This window comes from Chionomys nivalis, chromosome 4 (assembly GCF_950005125.1).
Source record: "Chionomys nivalis chromosome 4, mChiNiv1.1, whole genome shotgun sequence".
Lineage (NCBI taxonomy): Eukaryota > Metazoa > Chordata > Mammalia > Rodentia > Cricetidae > Chionomys > Chionomys nivalis.
Window position 1 is genome coordinate 43,022,814 of NC_080089.1, and position 15,005 is coordinate 43,037,818.

General features: G+C 41.9%; 1 protein-coding gene across 2 annotated transcripts in view; it reads right to left on the bottom strand.

Moving 5' to 3' along the window:
• Positions 1-15,005, bottom strand: part of Cbl (Cbl proto-oncogene) — an 86,439-nt gene extending 71,434 nt beyond the window's left edge. For both annotated transcript variants that reach the window (XM_057768536.1, XM_057768535.1), the window contains exon 1: positions 14,703-15,005. In XM_057768536.1, coding sequence (XP_057624519.1) covers positions 14,703-14,891 — 189 coding nt within the window. In that variant the 5' untranslated portion in view covers positions 14,892-15,005. The remainder of the gene's footprint in view (positions 1-14,702) is intronic.

The window sequence follows — 15,005 nt, forward strand, 5'->3', positions numbered from 1 at the left end:
GGATATATAGTAAGAAAAAAAAAACTAAACCTAAAGGATAAAAAATTTTCTACTTAGTCTTATCCTCTAGTTTGGCAAATTCTATATATCCTTGAAAAGGGGCTGTCTTCTGTTTATTTCTAGCTATATATTTACATAATCCCTCAGAACAATGTCAAAAAGACACGTGCTTAGCTCTGGGAAACCAACAGTGTCCTTGTACGGCTGCCACGTGTTCCATTCATAATAGTTTCTAACTGGCTTGACTTCTCCCTTTGCTTCTGCCAAGGCTCAATGGTCAATAGACAAAAAGAAAAACACAAAAAACAAAAACCCAAGAATGAAAACTGCTATGTTTGCAATGAAGAAAAGTAAAACCATGTTTAAAAACTGCTACATTTGGGGGGCAATAAGATGGCTCAGCTGGGAAAGAAACTTGCCTCCAGGTCTGACAACCTGAGTTCCATCCCTGGAGCCCACATGAAAAGCTAGGTCTAGTGCTGCACATCTGTAAACCTAGTGTTTTTTTTTTTTTTTTTTTTTTTTCTGGGTTTTTCGAGACAGGGTTTCTCTGTGGTTTTGGAGCCTATCCTGGAACTAGCTCTTGTAGACCAGGCTGGTCTCAAACTCACAGAGATCCGCCTGCCTCTGCCTCCCGAGTGCTGGGATTAAAGGCGTGTGCCACCACCGCCCGGCAAACCTAGTGTTCTTATAGCAAAATGGGAGGTGGAGAATTGCCCGAGGCTCCAGGGCCAGCTGGTCTGGAGTTCACAGCGCAGCAGAAATGAGAGGGACTGCCTTAACAAGGAGGAAAGCCAAACACAACTCCCCACAAAAATGACCTGCATTGCACCCACAAACACACCACACACACACACTCAAACCACACACGTGCACACTTTTTAAAGAAACAAATTGCTATTATACTACAAAAACTAACATTGCACAAACAAAAGTGGAGCTACACCTAGAACAGAACGTAAAACTTTCCTACAGGTTTGATGCAACTGATCCTGCTCACAAGCACAGGAGCACAGTAGAAAGAGCAGAGTCCCAGGGCCTGCGTCTAGTCTGGTGGCTTTGGACATTAACTATATATACATGAGCATGAGCCATTACTCATCTTTCTGAACTTTAATTTTTGTCTGTAAATGTAAGCATTAGGTCAATTTCTTTCTAAAGTGTGTTAAAATGTCAATGTTAGCCAGGCTTGGTAGCATACACTCAGCCTGTAATCCCAGCACTGGGGGAGGTAAAAGCAGAAGATCAAGATTTCAAGGACGCCTAATCTACCAGAGACTCTGTCTCAACAAAACAAAACAAAACAAAAACCAAACACAGAAAAGGCTGGGGAGCTGGCTCAATGGTGAAGAGTGCTTACTGTTCTTGTAGGGCAGGAGTTCAATCCCCAGCATCCATATCAGGTAGCTCACTACCACCTGCAACTTCAGCTGCGGGGATTCCACACCTCTAGCTCTCAAGGGCACCTTTACTCACATACACACATACATACATGTAATTAAAAATAATAAAAATAAATATTTACTACCAAAACAAATAAAACCTACAGAAACTTCAAATGATAGAAACTCAGCCGGGCGGTGGTGGCACACGCCTTTAATCCCAGCACTTGGGAGGCAGAGGCAGGCGCATCTCTGTGAGTTCGAGACCAGCCTGGTCTACAAGAGCTAGTTCTAGGACAGGCTCCAAAACCACAGAGAAACCCTGTCTCGAAAAAAAAAAAAAAAAAAATGATAGAAACTCCAAGTTTGGCATGATGGAGCACAACTTGTGGTCCTAGCACTAGAGGTAGAGAGAAGATTACAGTGTTTTTGGACTTGTCTCAAAAACCCAACTCCACCATCTCATAACCCAAAGAGGTCTAACAGTTTTACAAGTGTAAAGGCATAAGAAAGCTTTTATTTATTTATTTATTTTTTATTTTTTTTTCCTTTGGTTTTTCGAGACAGGGTTTCTCTGTGGTTTTGGAGCCTGTCCTGGAACTAGCTCTTGTAGACCAGGCTGGTCTCAAACTCACAGAGATCCGCCTACCTCTGCCTCCCGAGTGCTGGGATTAAAGGCGTGCGCCACCACCGCCCGGCATAAGAAAGCTTTTAAACAAAAAGAACTGATAAGTGTTTTCCAGAAACAAATCTGCAACCTATACTTTTCATAGAAACCTACTGTCACTAAATAATTTAGGGCCCAAAGGGGGGAAAAACAACTCTTTCTTCTAACTACTATTTTCCAATATTGATTTATCAAAACTCCATCAGGTTCTTGAATTACATTAGTCTTATCAAATGCTACCCAACAGCAAGTACAAACACAGTGCCACTTAAAACTCATTACCAATCTCATTCCTTTCATTTATCATATCAGCTGAAGAAAAAATACATTCAATACAAAATGACACTTCTGACAACTTAACCATACTCTATGTCTAAGTTTTCATACATACTCTATTCTTAAAGAGAAAAACATAACTATCAGAATTAATCAGTATAACTTAAAATGCTAACATGAATGAGAAATTAAGTAACATTAGCAAAACTGTTGGATACCATCCCAATACAACTTCAGATTAGGGCATTAAAGAAGGTCCTGCTTGATCAGGTTCTCCTCATGGATTAAGCAGTGGTCTGGCTCAAAATCTCTGAGAGTCCCCAGAGCCCTTTCTATACTTACAAGGTATTCAGACTGTTAAATGTGAGTACTGAACAACCTTCTGCGCCCGCCTTGGGTGTGTGGTTTCTTCTATTTGCTAAAACTGTGAAGAGGGGTCAACATAGTTTTCACCTAGAATAACTAAAAATTGGCTATTACAGTTATTCAGATAAAAACTGATTGTGGAGATTTTGGACCCCAGTGTGGCACATACACTACACACATATACACATATGTGTACAGTGAATATGTGTACATACATGCACACACACAGATATATATTGTTTTGTTTTTCGAAACAGGGTCTGTGTAGTCCTGGCTGTCCTGGAACTCACTCTGTAGACCAGGTTGGCCTCTGGGCACTGGGATTAAAGGTGGGCAGCACTGCCACTGGTTTTTTTTTATTGTCCTTGTTGCTTTTGATTTTTTTTGAGATGGTCTCTCTACACAGCTCTGACTGTCCTGGAATTCAATATGTGACCAGACTGGCTCCAAACTCACAGAGATCTGCCTACCTATTCCTTCTGGGATGAAAGGCATGAGCCACAATTTATATTGTATGATATAATGTAAAATCCCTTTAACAGAAAATTTTTATTTCTAGGAATATTTCTAAAGAAATACTTGGAAGCTGGGCACTGTGGTATATGCTTTTAATCCATTCTTGGGAGACAGAGGTAGGAGTCTGAGGTCAGCCTGGTTTGCATAATGAGTTCTAAGCCAGCCAGAGATACATGATGCTAGCCGTTAATACATTTGCTGCTCTTTCAGAAGACCCAAAATGTTTCCCAGCACCTATGGGAGGCAGCCAACAACCATATATAACTTCAGTTCCAAGAGATCAAATTGTTATCTTCTGGGCCCCATGAGTATGTGTGTGAGAGCATGCACTGCATGTTCACTCGCATGCACACACACGTGTACTCACACTGACACACATTAATGTATAAATAAAAATTTTTTTTTCTTTTTTTTTTTTTAAATACTTATTTATTATGTATACAATATTCTGTCTGTGTGTATGCCTGAGATGGCTGTGAGCCACCACGTGGTTGCTGGGAATTGAACTCAGGACCTTTGGAAGAGCAGGCAATGCTTTTAACCTCTGAGCCAACTCTCCAGCCCCATAAATAAAAATTTTTAAAGTTAAAAAGAAAGAAACACTTGGAAACTGGACCTTGGAAATGGAAGAAAGAGTCAGTATTTTAAGGCTATCCCTGAATGTGAGACCCTATGTTAAAACAAAACAAAAACTTGGTATGCTATCTATAATACTGGGGTTTTTTGTTTGGTTGGTTTTGGTTTTTGAAACACAGGGTTTCTCTGTGTGGCCCTAGCTGTCCTAGAACTAGCTTTATAGACCAGGCTGGCCCTGAACTCAAAGAGATCCACCTGCCTCTGCCTTCTAGTTGCTGGGTGGTATAGGAGGTTCTTCTGCATTTGTGCTGATTTCATTGATTGAATAAAGAAGCTGACTTGGCCTTGGTAGGGCAGCCCTTAGGTGGGTGGAGTAGACAGAACAGAATGCTGGGAAGAAGAAGAAGAAAGAAGAAGGAGAGAGGGAGAGAGAGAGAGAGAGAGAGAGAGCGAGAGCGCGCTAGCAAGCGCTGCCCGCCATGAAGCTGCCAGGTCAGACATGCTGAATCTTTCCCTGTAAGCCACGGTCTCGTGGTGACATGCAGATTATTAGAAATGGGTTGAATCAAGATGTGAGAGTTAGCCAATAAGAGGCTAGAGCTAATGGGCCAGGCAGTGGTTTAATACAATTTCCGTGTGGTTATTTCAGGGGTTAAGCTAGTCAGGTGGCAGGACGCGGCCCCCCCTCATACTACAGCTGGGATTAAAAAATGAGCCACCACTACCCAGCAATAACACTGTTTCTAATATTAAAACCTAGAAATAGCCAGACGTGGTAACACACTTCTTTAATCCTAGAACTCAGGAAGCAGAGACTAAACAAACTTGTACACAATCCTTTGAAACCTTTTACAGAGACATCTACTATATAGTATTAACGTGGAAAATCTTGGAAATTAAACAATTTTTTGTTTGTTTGCTTCTGTTTTGTTTTTCAAGACAGGGTTTCTCTGTGCAGCCCTGGCTGTTCTAGAACTCACTCTGTAAACCAAGCTGGCCTAAAACTCACAGAGATCCACCTGCCTCTGCCTCCCAAGTGCTGGGATTAAATGAATGTGCCACCACTGCCCTGTCAAATTTTTTAAAAATTCTTTAAAATTCTCACCGTTTCAGCTGGGCACTGGTAGCATTAATCCCAGCACTTGGGAGACAGAGGCGGGTGGATCTCTGTGAGTTTGAGGCCAGCCTGTCTATGAAGAGAGTTCTAAAACAGGTAGGACTAAACAGAGAAACCCTGTCTGGTGAAGAAAAAAAAATCTCACTTTAAAAAGATATATTTTACACTTGGTAGGCAGAGGCAGGTGGATCTCTGTGAGTTCGAGACCAGCCTGGTCTACAAGAGCTAGTTCCAGGACAGGCTCCAAAACCACAGAGAAACCCTGTCTCGAAAAACCAAAAAAAAAAAATATATATATATATATATATTTTTTTTAAGCATATATTACTTTTATAATTTAAGATACCACACAGCCATTTTTTTTTAAGATTTATTTATTTATTATGAATATAACATTCTGCCTCCATGTATGCCTGCACGCCAGATCTCATTACAGATGGTTGTGAGCCACCATGGGGTTGCTGGGAATTGAACTCAGGACCTCTGGAAGAGCAGCCAGCGCTCTTAACCACAGAGCTATCTCTCCAGCCCCCACAGCCATTTCTTTAACAGAAAATTTAAGCTCTTCTAACTAAAAGCAACTGTGGTATAGAGCCTTGCTACATCAAGCGTGATCCTTAGACCAGTTGGACTATTTTCTGGATGGTCAGGAATGTAGAGTCCTAGGCCCCACCCCATACCTACCAGTTTCTCCCATTTAACAAGCCTTCTCTCAGGTGATTTGAACATGTCGAAAACTTTGAGGATCACTAACTCACTACCAGTCCAAGAGCCACTTGACAAAAAGGGAAGGAGTTGGAGAAATAGCTCACTTGGTAAAGTGCTCACCTTGCAAGCATGAAGACCTGAATTCAGCAACCCCCTCCCCACCCACACCCACTCCTTCCCCCCTCCCTCCAATCACAGTAAAAGCATCAAAAACAGGTGTGGTGTCACATAGGCGTAATCCCAGCACTGGGGAGGGAAAACCAGGCAAATCCCTGGGGCTAGTTGGGATTGTGTAATGTAGCTAGCCTAGCCTACTTGCCAGGTCCAGAAAGAAAGAAAAGGTGGAAGCTGTTAGAGGAATGGCACACATGCAAGGACACGCGCACGCACACACGCACACGCACACGCACACACAGAAGCTGACTAACTTGTAAAATTTTCTTTCTTTTTTTAAAAAAAATATTTATTTATTATGTATATAATATTCTGTCTGCGCGCATGCCTGAAGAGGGCACCAGACCTTATCACAGATGGTTGTGAGCCACCATGTGGTTGCTGGGAATTGAACTCAGGACCTCCAGAAGAGCAGTCAGTGCTCTTAACCTCTGAGCCATCTCTCCAGCCCCCATAAAATTTTCTTAAAGTATATTAAAACATTAAACACAGTATTTTGAGATTTCTTGAGTTATAAAGAGATGTGAAATTATAAACTGCTCCAATATATAAAAAAAATGACTAATTACTGATCCTTGGTTATGTTGGTGTTGGTGTGGAGCAAATGTTCAGCTAGACAGGATTTACACAGTTTTCTCAAGGCCTCGAGTTTCATCTCCAGTACCAGAAGAGGAAGGAGAAAAGGAAAAGAGACCAATGCTAAAAACTTAACAATTCACTAATCAATAATGCAGTAAATGACTCAAAGATGATGCTTCCACCACATATCTTAGAGCCACTTAGGAAATGGGATATGGGGTGGAGGAATGGACCCTCGACGCTTCTGAAGAGGGTATGAGAGTAAATGTGGACTTCAACATTTTGTTCTACACATTTTATGATTCATCAGTTGTATTTTTTTTCTCAACAAAGTGCTACAGATCCATACAGCTATTCAACAGATCTAAAGAAGGGTGGGATCTTAAGAATGGTACATCCATGCCTATGACCCTAACGTTTGAGAGGCTAAATAGGAGGGTTGCTCAAAGTGTGAGGTCAGCCCGGGCTACATAGAAAGGTCCTATCCACAAAACAAAACAAAAAAAATTACAGATATTTGGACCTCATCCTATCTAATGAAACACCAAAGAATTAGCCTTGTTTAAAGTCACTTCCATGGCAGATCTAAGCTGGAGGAAAAGGTAGCAAGCAAGCAGTCAGTAGTAAGTTAAGGTACTCTGGCAGCAGACTCAACTAAGCACTTCTTATCCACCGCTCATTCCAGATACAGAAAAAAAAGATCCAGAGTCACTACTGAATCCCTGTGTCATCAGTGCTGTCACGTCCTGTCCCCACCCCACCACTCCAGTCCCTGGTGGACCCCAGAATCTTTTGCAGGCTAGCAAGCACTCTGCCACTGTGCTACAGTCCCAGCCCATCACTGCTGATTTCTGATGGCTATGTCTAGGTAGTGGCACCATTTCTCTCACCAGTGCCTGGATCCCCAGGGACATGTGTCACCAGTATCATTATTAGGACCCTTTTCCCCTTTTGGAAGCTGTTGTAGGAAGGAACATTGTGGGGGATAGCGCAAGGCTGCCTTTCAGGGCTCCTAGCTGACTACTCCCACCTATTTCCTTCCAGCACAGAATGTGCTAATCACAAAAACACTTCACAATGACTTGCTTGTCACAATCCCCCTCATAAAACCTAATGTGCATCAGAATTAACAACTTCTTTGGATACTGCGATTAAAATTTAGGCTGTGTTTTCAAACTAAAACCTAATCTGTTTTTCTTTGAATGTTCCAAGTTAATCATTAAGGAAATGATCTTTTTCACAGTATCATGTAAGTTTAAATACAGCATAAATTCTACTAAGGGGAAAGACTCAGGGACCAATTTGATTATCTATCAATTTTATTATATGTATACTATCAGCTAGCATAACAAATTTTCCTATAGTAAGAGAAATCAAAAAGTTTAGCCTTGACTTAATCCTACTTTAAAATATTTTTTATTGCTGGGTGGTAGTGGCACTTGCCTTTAATCCCAGCACTTGAGAGTCAGAGGCAGCTGGATCTCTGAGTTCTAAATTCAAGGCCAACCTGGTACACAGATCGAGTTCCCGGATAGCCAGGGCTATATAGATAAACCCTGACTTGAAAAACCAAATATATATTTACTTTTGCGTGCACAAATGTTTTGCCTGCATGTTCACCAGTGTACTGTGTGCATGCTCGGTGTCACGATGGCCAGAAGAGGACATCAGATCCCTTGGAACTAGAGATAAATAAAGACGGCTATGAGCCGCCATGTGTGTGATGGAATTCCAACCCCTGTCCTGTCCAACTGAACAATTTCTCTAGGCTCTTAATCCTATTTTTAACTTTTCTACCTATCAGTCAAACAAAAGACTGCCTCAAATTTCACACACATGGAGTTAATAACGAATTTTAGATCCTCTGGAGGAGTCCAAAGATACATAACAACACATATTCCAGACATGACGGCAAATACCCCAAATCCCAGTACTTGGGAGGTAAAAAGTGGATCAGAAGGTTCAAGGCCAATCTGAGCTACAATAAAAACCAAAAATGTCAAAACTAAAAAATAAAAGTGCTATTTCAGGCGTGATAGTGCCCACCTTTAATCCCAGAACTCAAGAGGCAGAGGCAGACTTCTGAGTTTGAGGCCACCCTGGTAGAGAAAGCAAGTTCCGGACAGACAGGGCTACACAGAGAAACTCTGTCTCAAAAAAACAAAATGAATAACAACAACAAAAAAGTAAAAGTAGAAATGGTAAAAATGCTGGGTGGGGTTGTACTGTGATCCTAGTGCCTGAAGACAAGCAGGAGGTGGTTTGAGGAAAAAAAAATCACTCTAATTTCAGGGTCAGCCTGGGAAGCCTTGAGTCCTTGTCTCATCTCTTCCTCCTACCCTGGGAGAGGCAAATAGACACCATTAAGTAAAAAAAAAGTAACCAATATACATAATTTGAAGAACCACTAACTTAGAAGCCAGGCATAGCAAAACAATGTCTGCAATCCTAGTACTTGGGAAGCTAAGGTAAGAAAATTGAAAGTTCAAGGCCAGCCTGAACTACAATGAGTTCCAGAGTTCTATAACAGTCAAAGTTAGAGAATGAACTTGTCTTGGGGAGGAGTAGCCAACAATTATTTCATTGAATGGTACTAGTTAAACATTACCTTAATACCATTTGAGAGAATGATGGCGTCCCACCGAACAAATGAGGGTAAGACACCAGTGAGAACCTACACAGGCCACTCTCTAAATACAATCATAATCCTCTTAGAAATGCATCTTTAGGCTATTATCACTGTTTGAACATCAGAGTGTACTTATACAAATATGGATGATATAGTCATGACGCTCACTCTTGATTACAGTAAGAATTACTGTAAATATGACATCTACAAGGCTGCTTCCAGCTTAACACTGCATACTATATTCATATTTCATACTATAACATATTTCACTGTTAACTTTCACTAGAAGAAACACATACACTAAAATGAAAAAATATAGTCTAGTAAACGTTATGCATAAACTAGTAAGTCATTTGTCATCATTACCAAGTATTATGTACTGTAGTTATTGCATGAGCCATAATTCTGTGTGACTGGCCTCAGAGTGGTTTATACCAGCACCATCAAATATTACAGCAGTGTGTTGTCCAATGAAGTTCAATTAGTGCTCCATTATTATCTTATGAGATCAGCATCATCTATGTAGTCTGTGACTAACAAATATTCATTTTAACACTACTGTAAATGGCTTCTGTGACTGAGAGTTTGTTGTACACCTGAGAAGGAAGTACAAAGAAAAACTTATGAAGCCTTAAGAAGTAGGTTAATCCCGAATTCCAAGTCAGGAAATTTCTTAACCTTTGACCCTAACTACTTTCACCTATAAAACATGGATGATACCAATAAAAAAGCACAGTAAGAAACAAATTCATTGTGGCTAAGTTAAATTCTTCCACAACAAAACAAAAACAGTAAGTAAATTAGCTAATTAATTTCCACCCACATAACTTTTCCTTTCAGTTAATTCCTTTGGGGCATATAAGCAATTTAATTTAGCAAACATCTATATACCATCTACTATTGTACAGATCTCTGACTGAACACTGTAACAGACAGGTAACTTGCACAACTTACAGCTGCTTTCCTTATAGAGTTTAGATGTGGTCCAACCATCAGGAGGCTGAGGCAGGAGGATCACAGAAAGTTGGAGGTCAATCTAGTGTAAAAACAAACAAAACGAGAAAACAAACAAAAAAAAAATATGGTGGGGTTCAAGAGAAAAAAACAACAAAAGGCCAGGTGTGGTGGTACATCTTTAATTCCAGCACTTGGCAAACAGAGACAGGTAGATCTATGTAAGTTCCAGATCATAATGAATACCATCTAAAGAAGAAAAAAAGGGGGGTACACAAGCATCAGAGGTTAAGATAAAACCAGAACAAGTATGTCTTGTGTTTAAATCTAAGAGATCCCAGATCACTTTGGACATACTTCAGTAGTCACTTATCATTACAGATCACAAATCCTAGGGAGTGTGAACTTAACACCTAGCATGTGCCTGGAACTCAGCACACAAGTCAAATGGAAGAAGGAAGGGAGGAGGAAGGGAAGAAAGGGCAAGAAGTCCAATGAAACATATGAGTTTAAAATCCAACTAGAGACATTTTATTTCCAAAACACAATTATTTACCCAAAGTTATTTTGGGAGTGGGGAGCAGGTACAGCCAAGGAAAGATAACCTAAGAAAAGGAAATATCACATTTTTTTCATTTTCATTTATTTAGTGTGTGTGCACACGTGTGCCTGTACAGGTGCCATGTTTAGAGGACAACTTGCAGAACTTGGTTCTCTCCTTCTACTGCATGGGTCCTGAGGCTCAAACTAAGGTCATCAGACTAACTTGGAAGCGAGTATCTTTACCTGCTACACCATTCACTGCCCCAAAGTCATCCTTTCTTGAAAAGACTTCTTTCAAACTCAAAAACTGAAAGCTTATGTGGTGGTGATGCCTGCTTGTGATTCAGGAGGATTGTTGTTAGTTCAAGGCCAAACAGGGCTACCCAATAGGTTCTATAGAGTCTGAACTACAGTGACACCTAAGATCCTACCAACTCTACCACTGGAGAAAATTATGACCTTCAAGACTACATATCCCCCAGAATATCTGAAAGCTAAGAATAATTTTTAGTTTTACAAAGTTAGAACAACAACAAAAGATGTGGGATTAAGCATGTAACCAGAAAGACCACACTATTTATTTACTATCAGTCTCTTTACAAGAAAATCGTTGCCTGCCCCTACTATACTTTACAATGGCATTTTACATCTCACTAATTTAAATAATTTGGTGATTTAAAATTTACATGAAGTCGGGCAGTCGTGGCACACACCTTTAATCTCAGCACTTGGGAGGCAGAAGCAGGTGGATCTCTGAAATTTGAGGCTAGCCTGGTCTACAGAGTGAGTTTCAGGACAGTCAGGGCTACACAGAGAAACCCTGTCTCAATCAACGCCCCCCACCACCACCCGTAAAAAAAAAATTTTACACGTCAAGACCATTTGAGCTTTCTTTCCATTCTCTCTTTCCTGCCTAGTCTTCAATGTACTAGTCAATTTCCTTACAGAGAAATAACACTGCAAATATTACAATATCCTGGTAAGATGGGGCAGGGCGTTGATGATGTCCATTTTTGTTTAAGGGGTATTCTAAAACAAGCATTTTTCTCTAACAAGTTTAAGTTCCATATGGCTGAGCAGACTGGGCCTATGTTAAGCAAGGCCCACAATTTACACCAGTTGCTGACATCTAATATTAGGGGGAAGGAAGGAGACCACTAGTACCCAGGGCTAACTCTCGGTAAACTTTACTAGTCCCAGGCTGGAATAACACACACCTAACTTTTACAAGAACAAAACAGGTATGAAAAGATGACTCAGAACTTACTACGTAATTCCACATATCAGAAAGATACAATGAGAAGCTGGAGAGATGGCTCAATGATTAAGAGCACTTGCTACTCTTGCTGAAGACTAGGGTTTAATTCCTAAAACCTGCATGGACGTTCACAACAATCTGTTATTCCATTTCCAGAGGATCGGACTCCTTCTTCCGGCCCTCTCACAGGCACCAGACATACATGGGATACATATACATGCATGCAAGGAAAACACTCAGACATATAAAATGATATAATGGCCCCATTTAAAGACTTGGGGGGGGGGGGCGACAAGATGGTAAAGATACATTGGGACTCACTTGATGGAAGGAGTGAACCAACTCTCACAAGTTGACCTCTGACCTCCACACATATGCACACAAAATAAATAATGTATATTTTTCAAAGACCTTAAAAAATAAAGTAAAAAGAAACCCCAAAACTCCAAGGGCAAAGGAGATGGTGCAACCCAGCAAGTATTAGGTAAGTACTAAGTAATAATACTTAATACGGAAGTATTAAGACAACCTGGAAGTCGGAGAAGTGGAACAAACCTGCAGGCCTAACATGAGAAAGGACTGAGCTTTCATTTCAGCACAATTAGTAACGTGTTATGGGCAAATTGCTGAAACCATCTTCAGAGACAATCAGTAAAGAATAAAACATCCTGCCTTCCTAGACTAACACAGAAAAGCTAGAGTCTACGGTACTTGAAACTACCAAAACCTAAACGCAGTTTCACTCAAAACTTTGAGACCGTAAGTGAATAAACATATCTAGAAAAACTCAGAAATCAACACTCTCAAGTGATGAAAGTATAAGACATAAAATAAGAGAGGGTTTATTTGGATTATCATGTAGACTACGACTAGCTATAATCTATCTCTCATTAGCAGAAACACCATTTTAAAGTTCACTATTTTAAGGAAGTCAATAATCAGTATCACTTTGGTACAATGAATCCACTCCCACATCCTACATGAGAGACCAACTAGAAATGAAAACTTGTTCTATACCAGGAGTCCCCAACAGTTAAGCTCCCAAAATGTAAACCTATGAACTTCGGATTGTAAAGACATTCAATACTTTTTTATAAGATGTTAACACATAACTCTAGGCAGCACTTGACAGGCTGAGGCGGGATTGCTGTGGGTTCCAGACTGGCCTGAGATATAGTGAAAACTGTCTCAAGAAACAAACAAGGAGCCAGGCGGTGGTGGAGCACGCCTTTAATCCCAGAGGCAGGCGGATCTCTGTGAGTTCGAGGCCAGCCTGGTCTACAGAGCGAGTTCCAGGACAGGTTCCAAAGCTACAGAGAAACCCTGCCTTGAGAAACAAAGATTTATTCCCTGTCATCTTCAGACAGCCACAGTTCTACTGGGGCTGGAGAGATGGTGCAGTGGTTGAGAGCACTTGTTCACAGAAGACCCAGGTTCAATTCCTAACACCCATATGGTGGCTCACAACCATCCATAAATCCAGTTCAGGGGATCCAACATCTTCCGGCCTCAAGGGCACTGCATGCATGTGCTGCACAGCCACACACACACACACACACACAAAATAGTAAAACTAAACTTAAAAAAAAGAAAAAGAAACAAACAAGATGTCAGCACATCTTTATAGTAGTTTTATAATTTCTAATAATAAAGTCAGTTCCACAACATCAAAATAATCACCATACAAGTATTTATGTCATTAATTACAATACCAGTTGGGACAGAGGCTGGGGGAGTTCCCACAATTCAAATTACTTAAGGTAGGGAAAATCAGCCCTGGAAAAGTGACTCTGAAACCACTGGTATGCACTGCTAGAGTGTTAATTCTCACACAGGACTTGTTAAGCATTTATATAGCAGTTACGTTTGCCAAGTGCTTCATAATAATTTTATTAGCTGTTCCTAGTCCAAAACAACCCATGGAGAACTTAACTGAAGAGGAACCTGGGCCCAGAGAGGAACCAAAGAAAACCAAGTTTACCCTGGAGGAAATAACACCATTTGCTTACACGCCAGATCCTCCTAAACACATTTATCTGCAGTAGGGATTTTGAAAAATTAATGAATATGGTAAGAATCAAAAAAAAAAAAAAACAGCGCATTGAATCCGAACAAAATGTTAAAAGATTGTGTGTACACTTGTACTTGAGGCAACTTCAAGACTACATTACACAGACATAACTATAAGGAAGTAATAGTCTTCCGAATGACAGACAGGCTTAAAGAGCTTAACATTAAGTGTTAACCCCACTCCGCAATCGACTTTAAAATGGTTATCAAAGGGGTTCATGAAACAAGCTCAAAGTCGGGTTCCGAAATAATAGGCAGATAGGCCCGTTACAAAAATCAAACTACAACCCAGCTAAAGCACTGAGTGCAGGGAGGAAGTAGACAGACTGCAATTTAGTACGCTCAGTCAGTCCACCTTTCGAAAGATAATGGTTCTAACTAAAACTTGTGGTTTAACCAGTGCCTATCTCGGCACCAGCAATGGATTACATCCAACACTTTGCAAGACAACAAAAAACTTGAGCCATCCTCAGCGGTGAGGGGTAAGTTCCTTTCCTGCCCCCATTTAAACCCACCGCTTTCTTTGATCTTCGTGTTACATCTTAATGAGAAAAAACTATAACCTCACCCAGACCGCAGTCAGTCCGGTCGTCCGGTCCCCTGACCCCAGGTCCCTCACCCAGGATGACTCCTCTTCCAAGCTCGCAGAGCTAACACACATCCCTCAGGCCCACCTCCCAGGGCCCACTCGGCGACCCACATCCCCAAGCTCCGCACCCCCATCGCACTTCCGCCCGGGTGGCGCGGTGACCGGCCCTCCCCCAGCCCCCACCCCATCTTTGTCTGGCTCCCCCACACCTCAACGTTCCCAACTGCCAACGGCAGCCCTCTCTCCCTCCCCACCGCCCACGCCCACCCGGCGCGGCGCGCGCCCGCAGGCCGCTCACCTTGTCCATGAGCTTCCAGCACTTCTCCACCATCTTCTTGTCCACCGTGCCGGGAGGGTGCGGGCTGAGGTGGTGGTGGTGGTGGTGAGGCTGGAAGGCGTCCTTCATGAGCCCGATCAGGCCGCCCGCGCCCGAGCCCCCCGAGCCGCCGCCACCGGCGCCCGAGCTCTTCTTCACGTTGCCGGCCATGGCCAGCCGAGGGTCGGGAGCCCGCTCGGCCGCGAGCGAGAGAAATGAGCGGGGCGAGAAGGAGGGGCCTCTCCGGCAACCACCGCCGGCGCTCGCAGCCCAGGGACTGAGAGG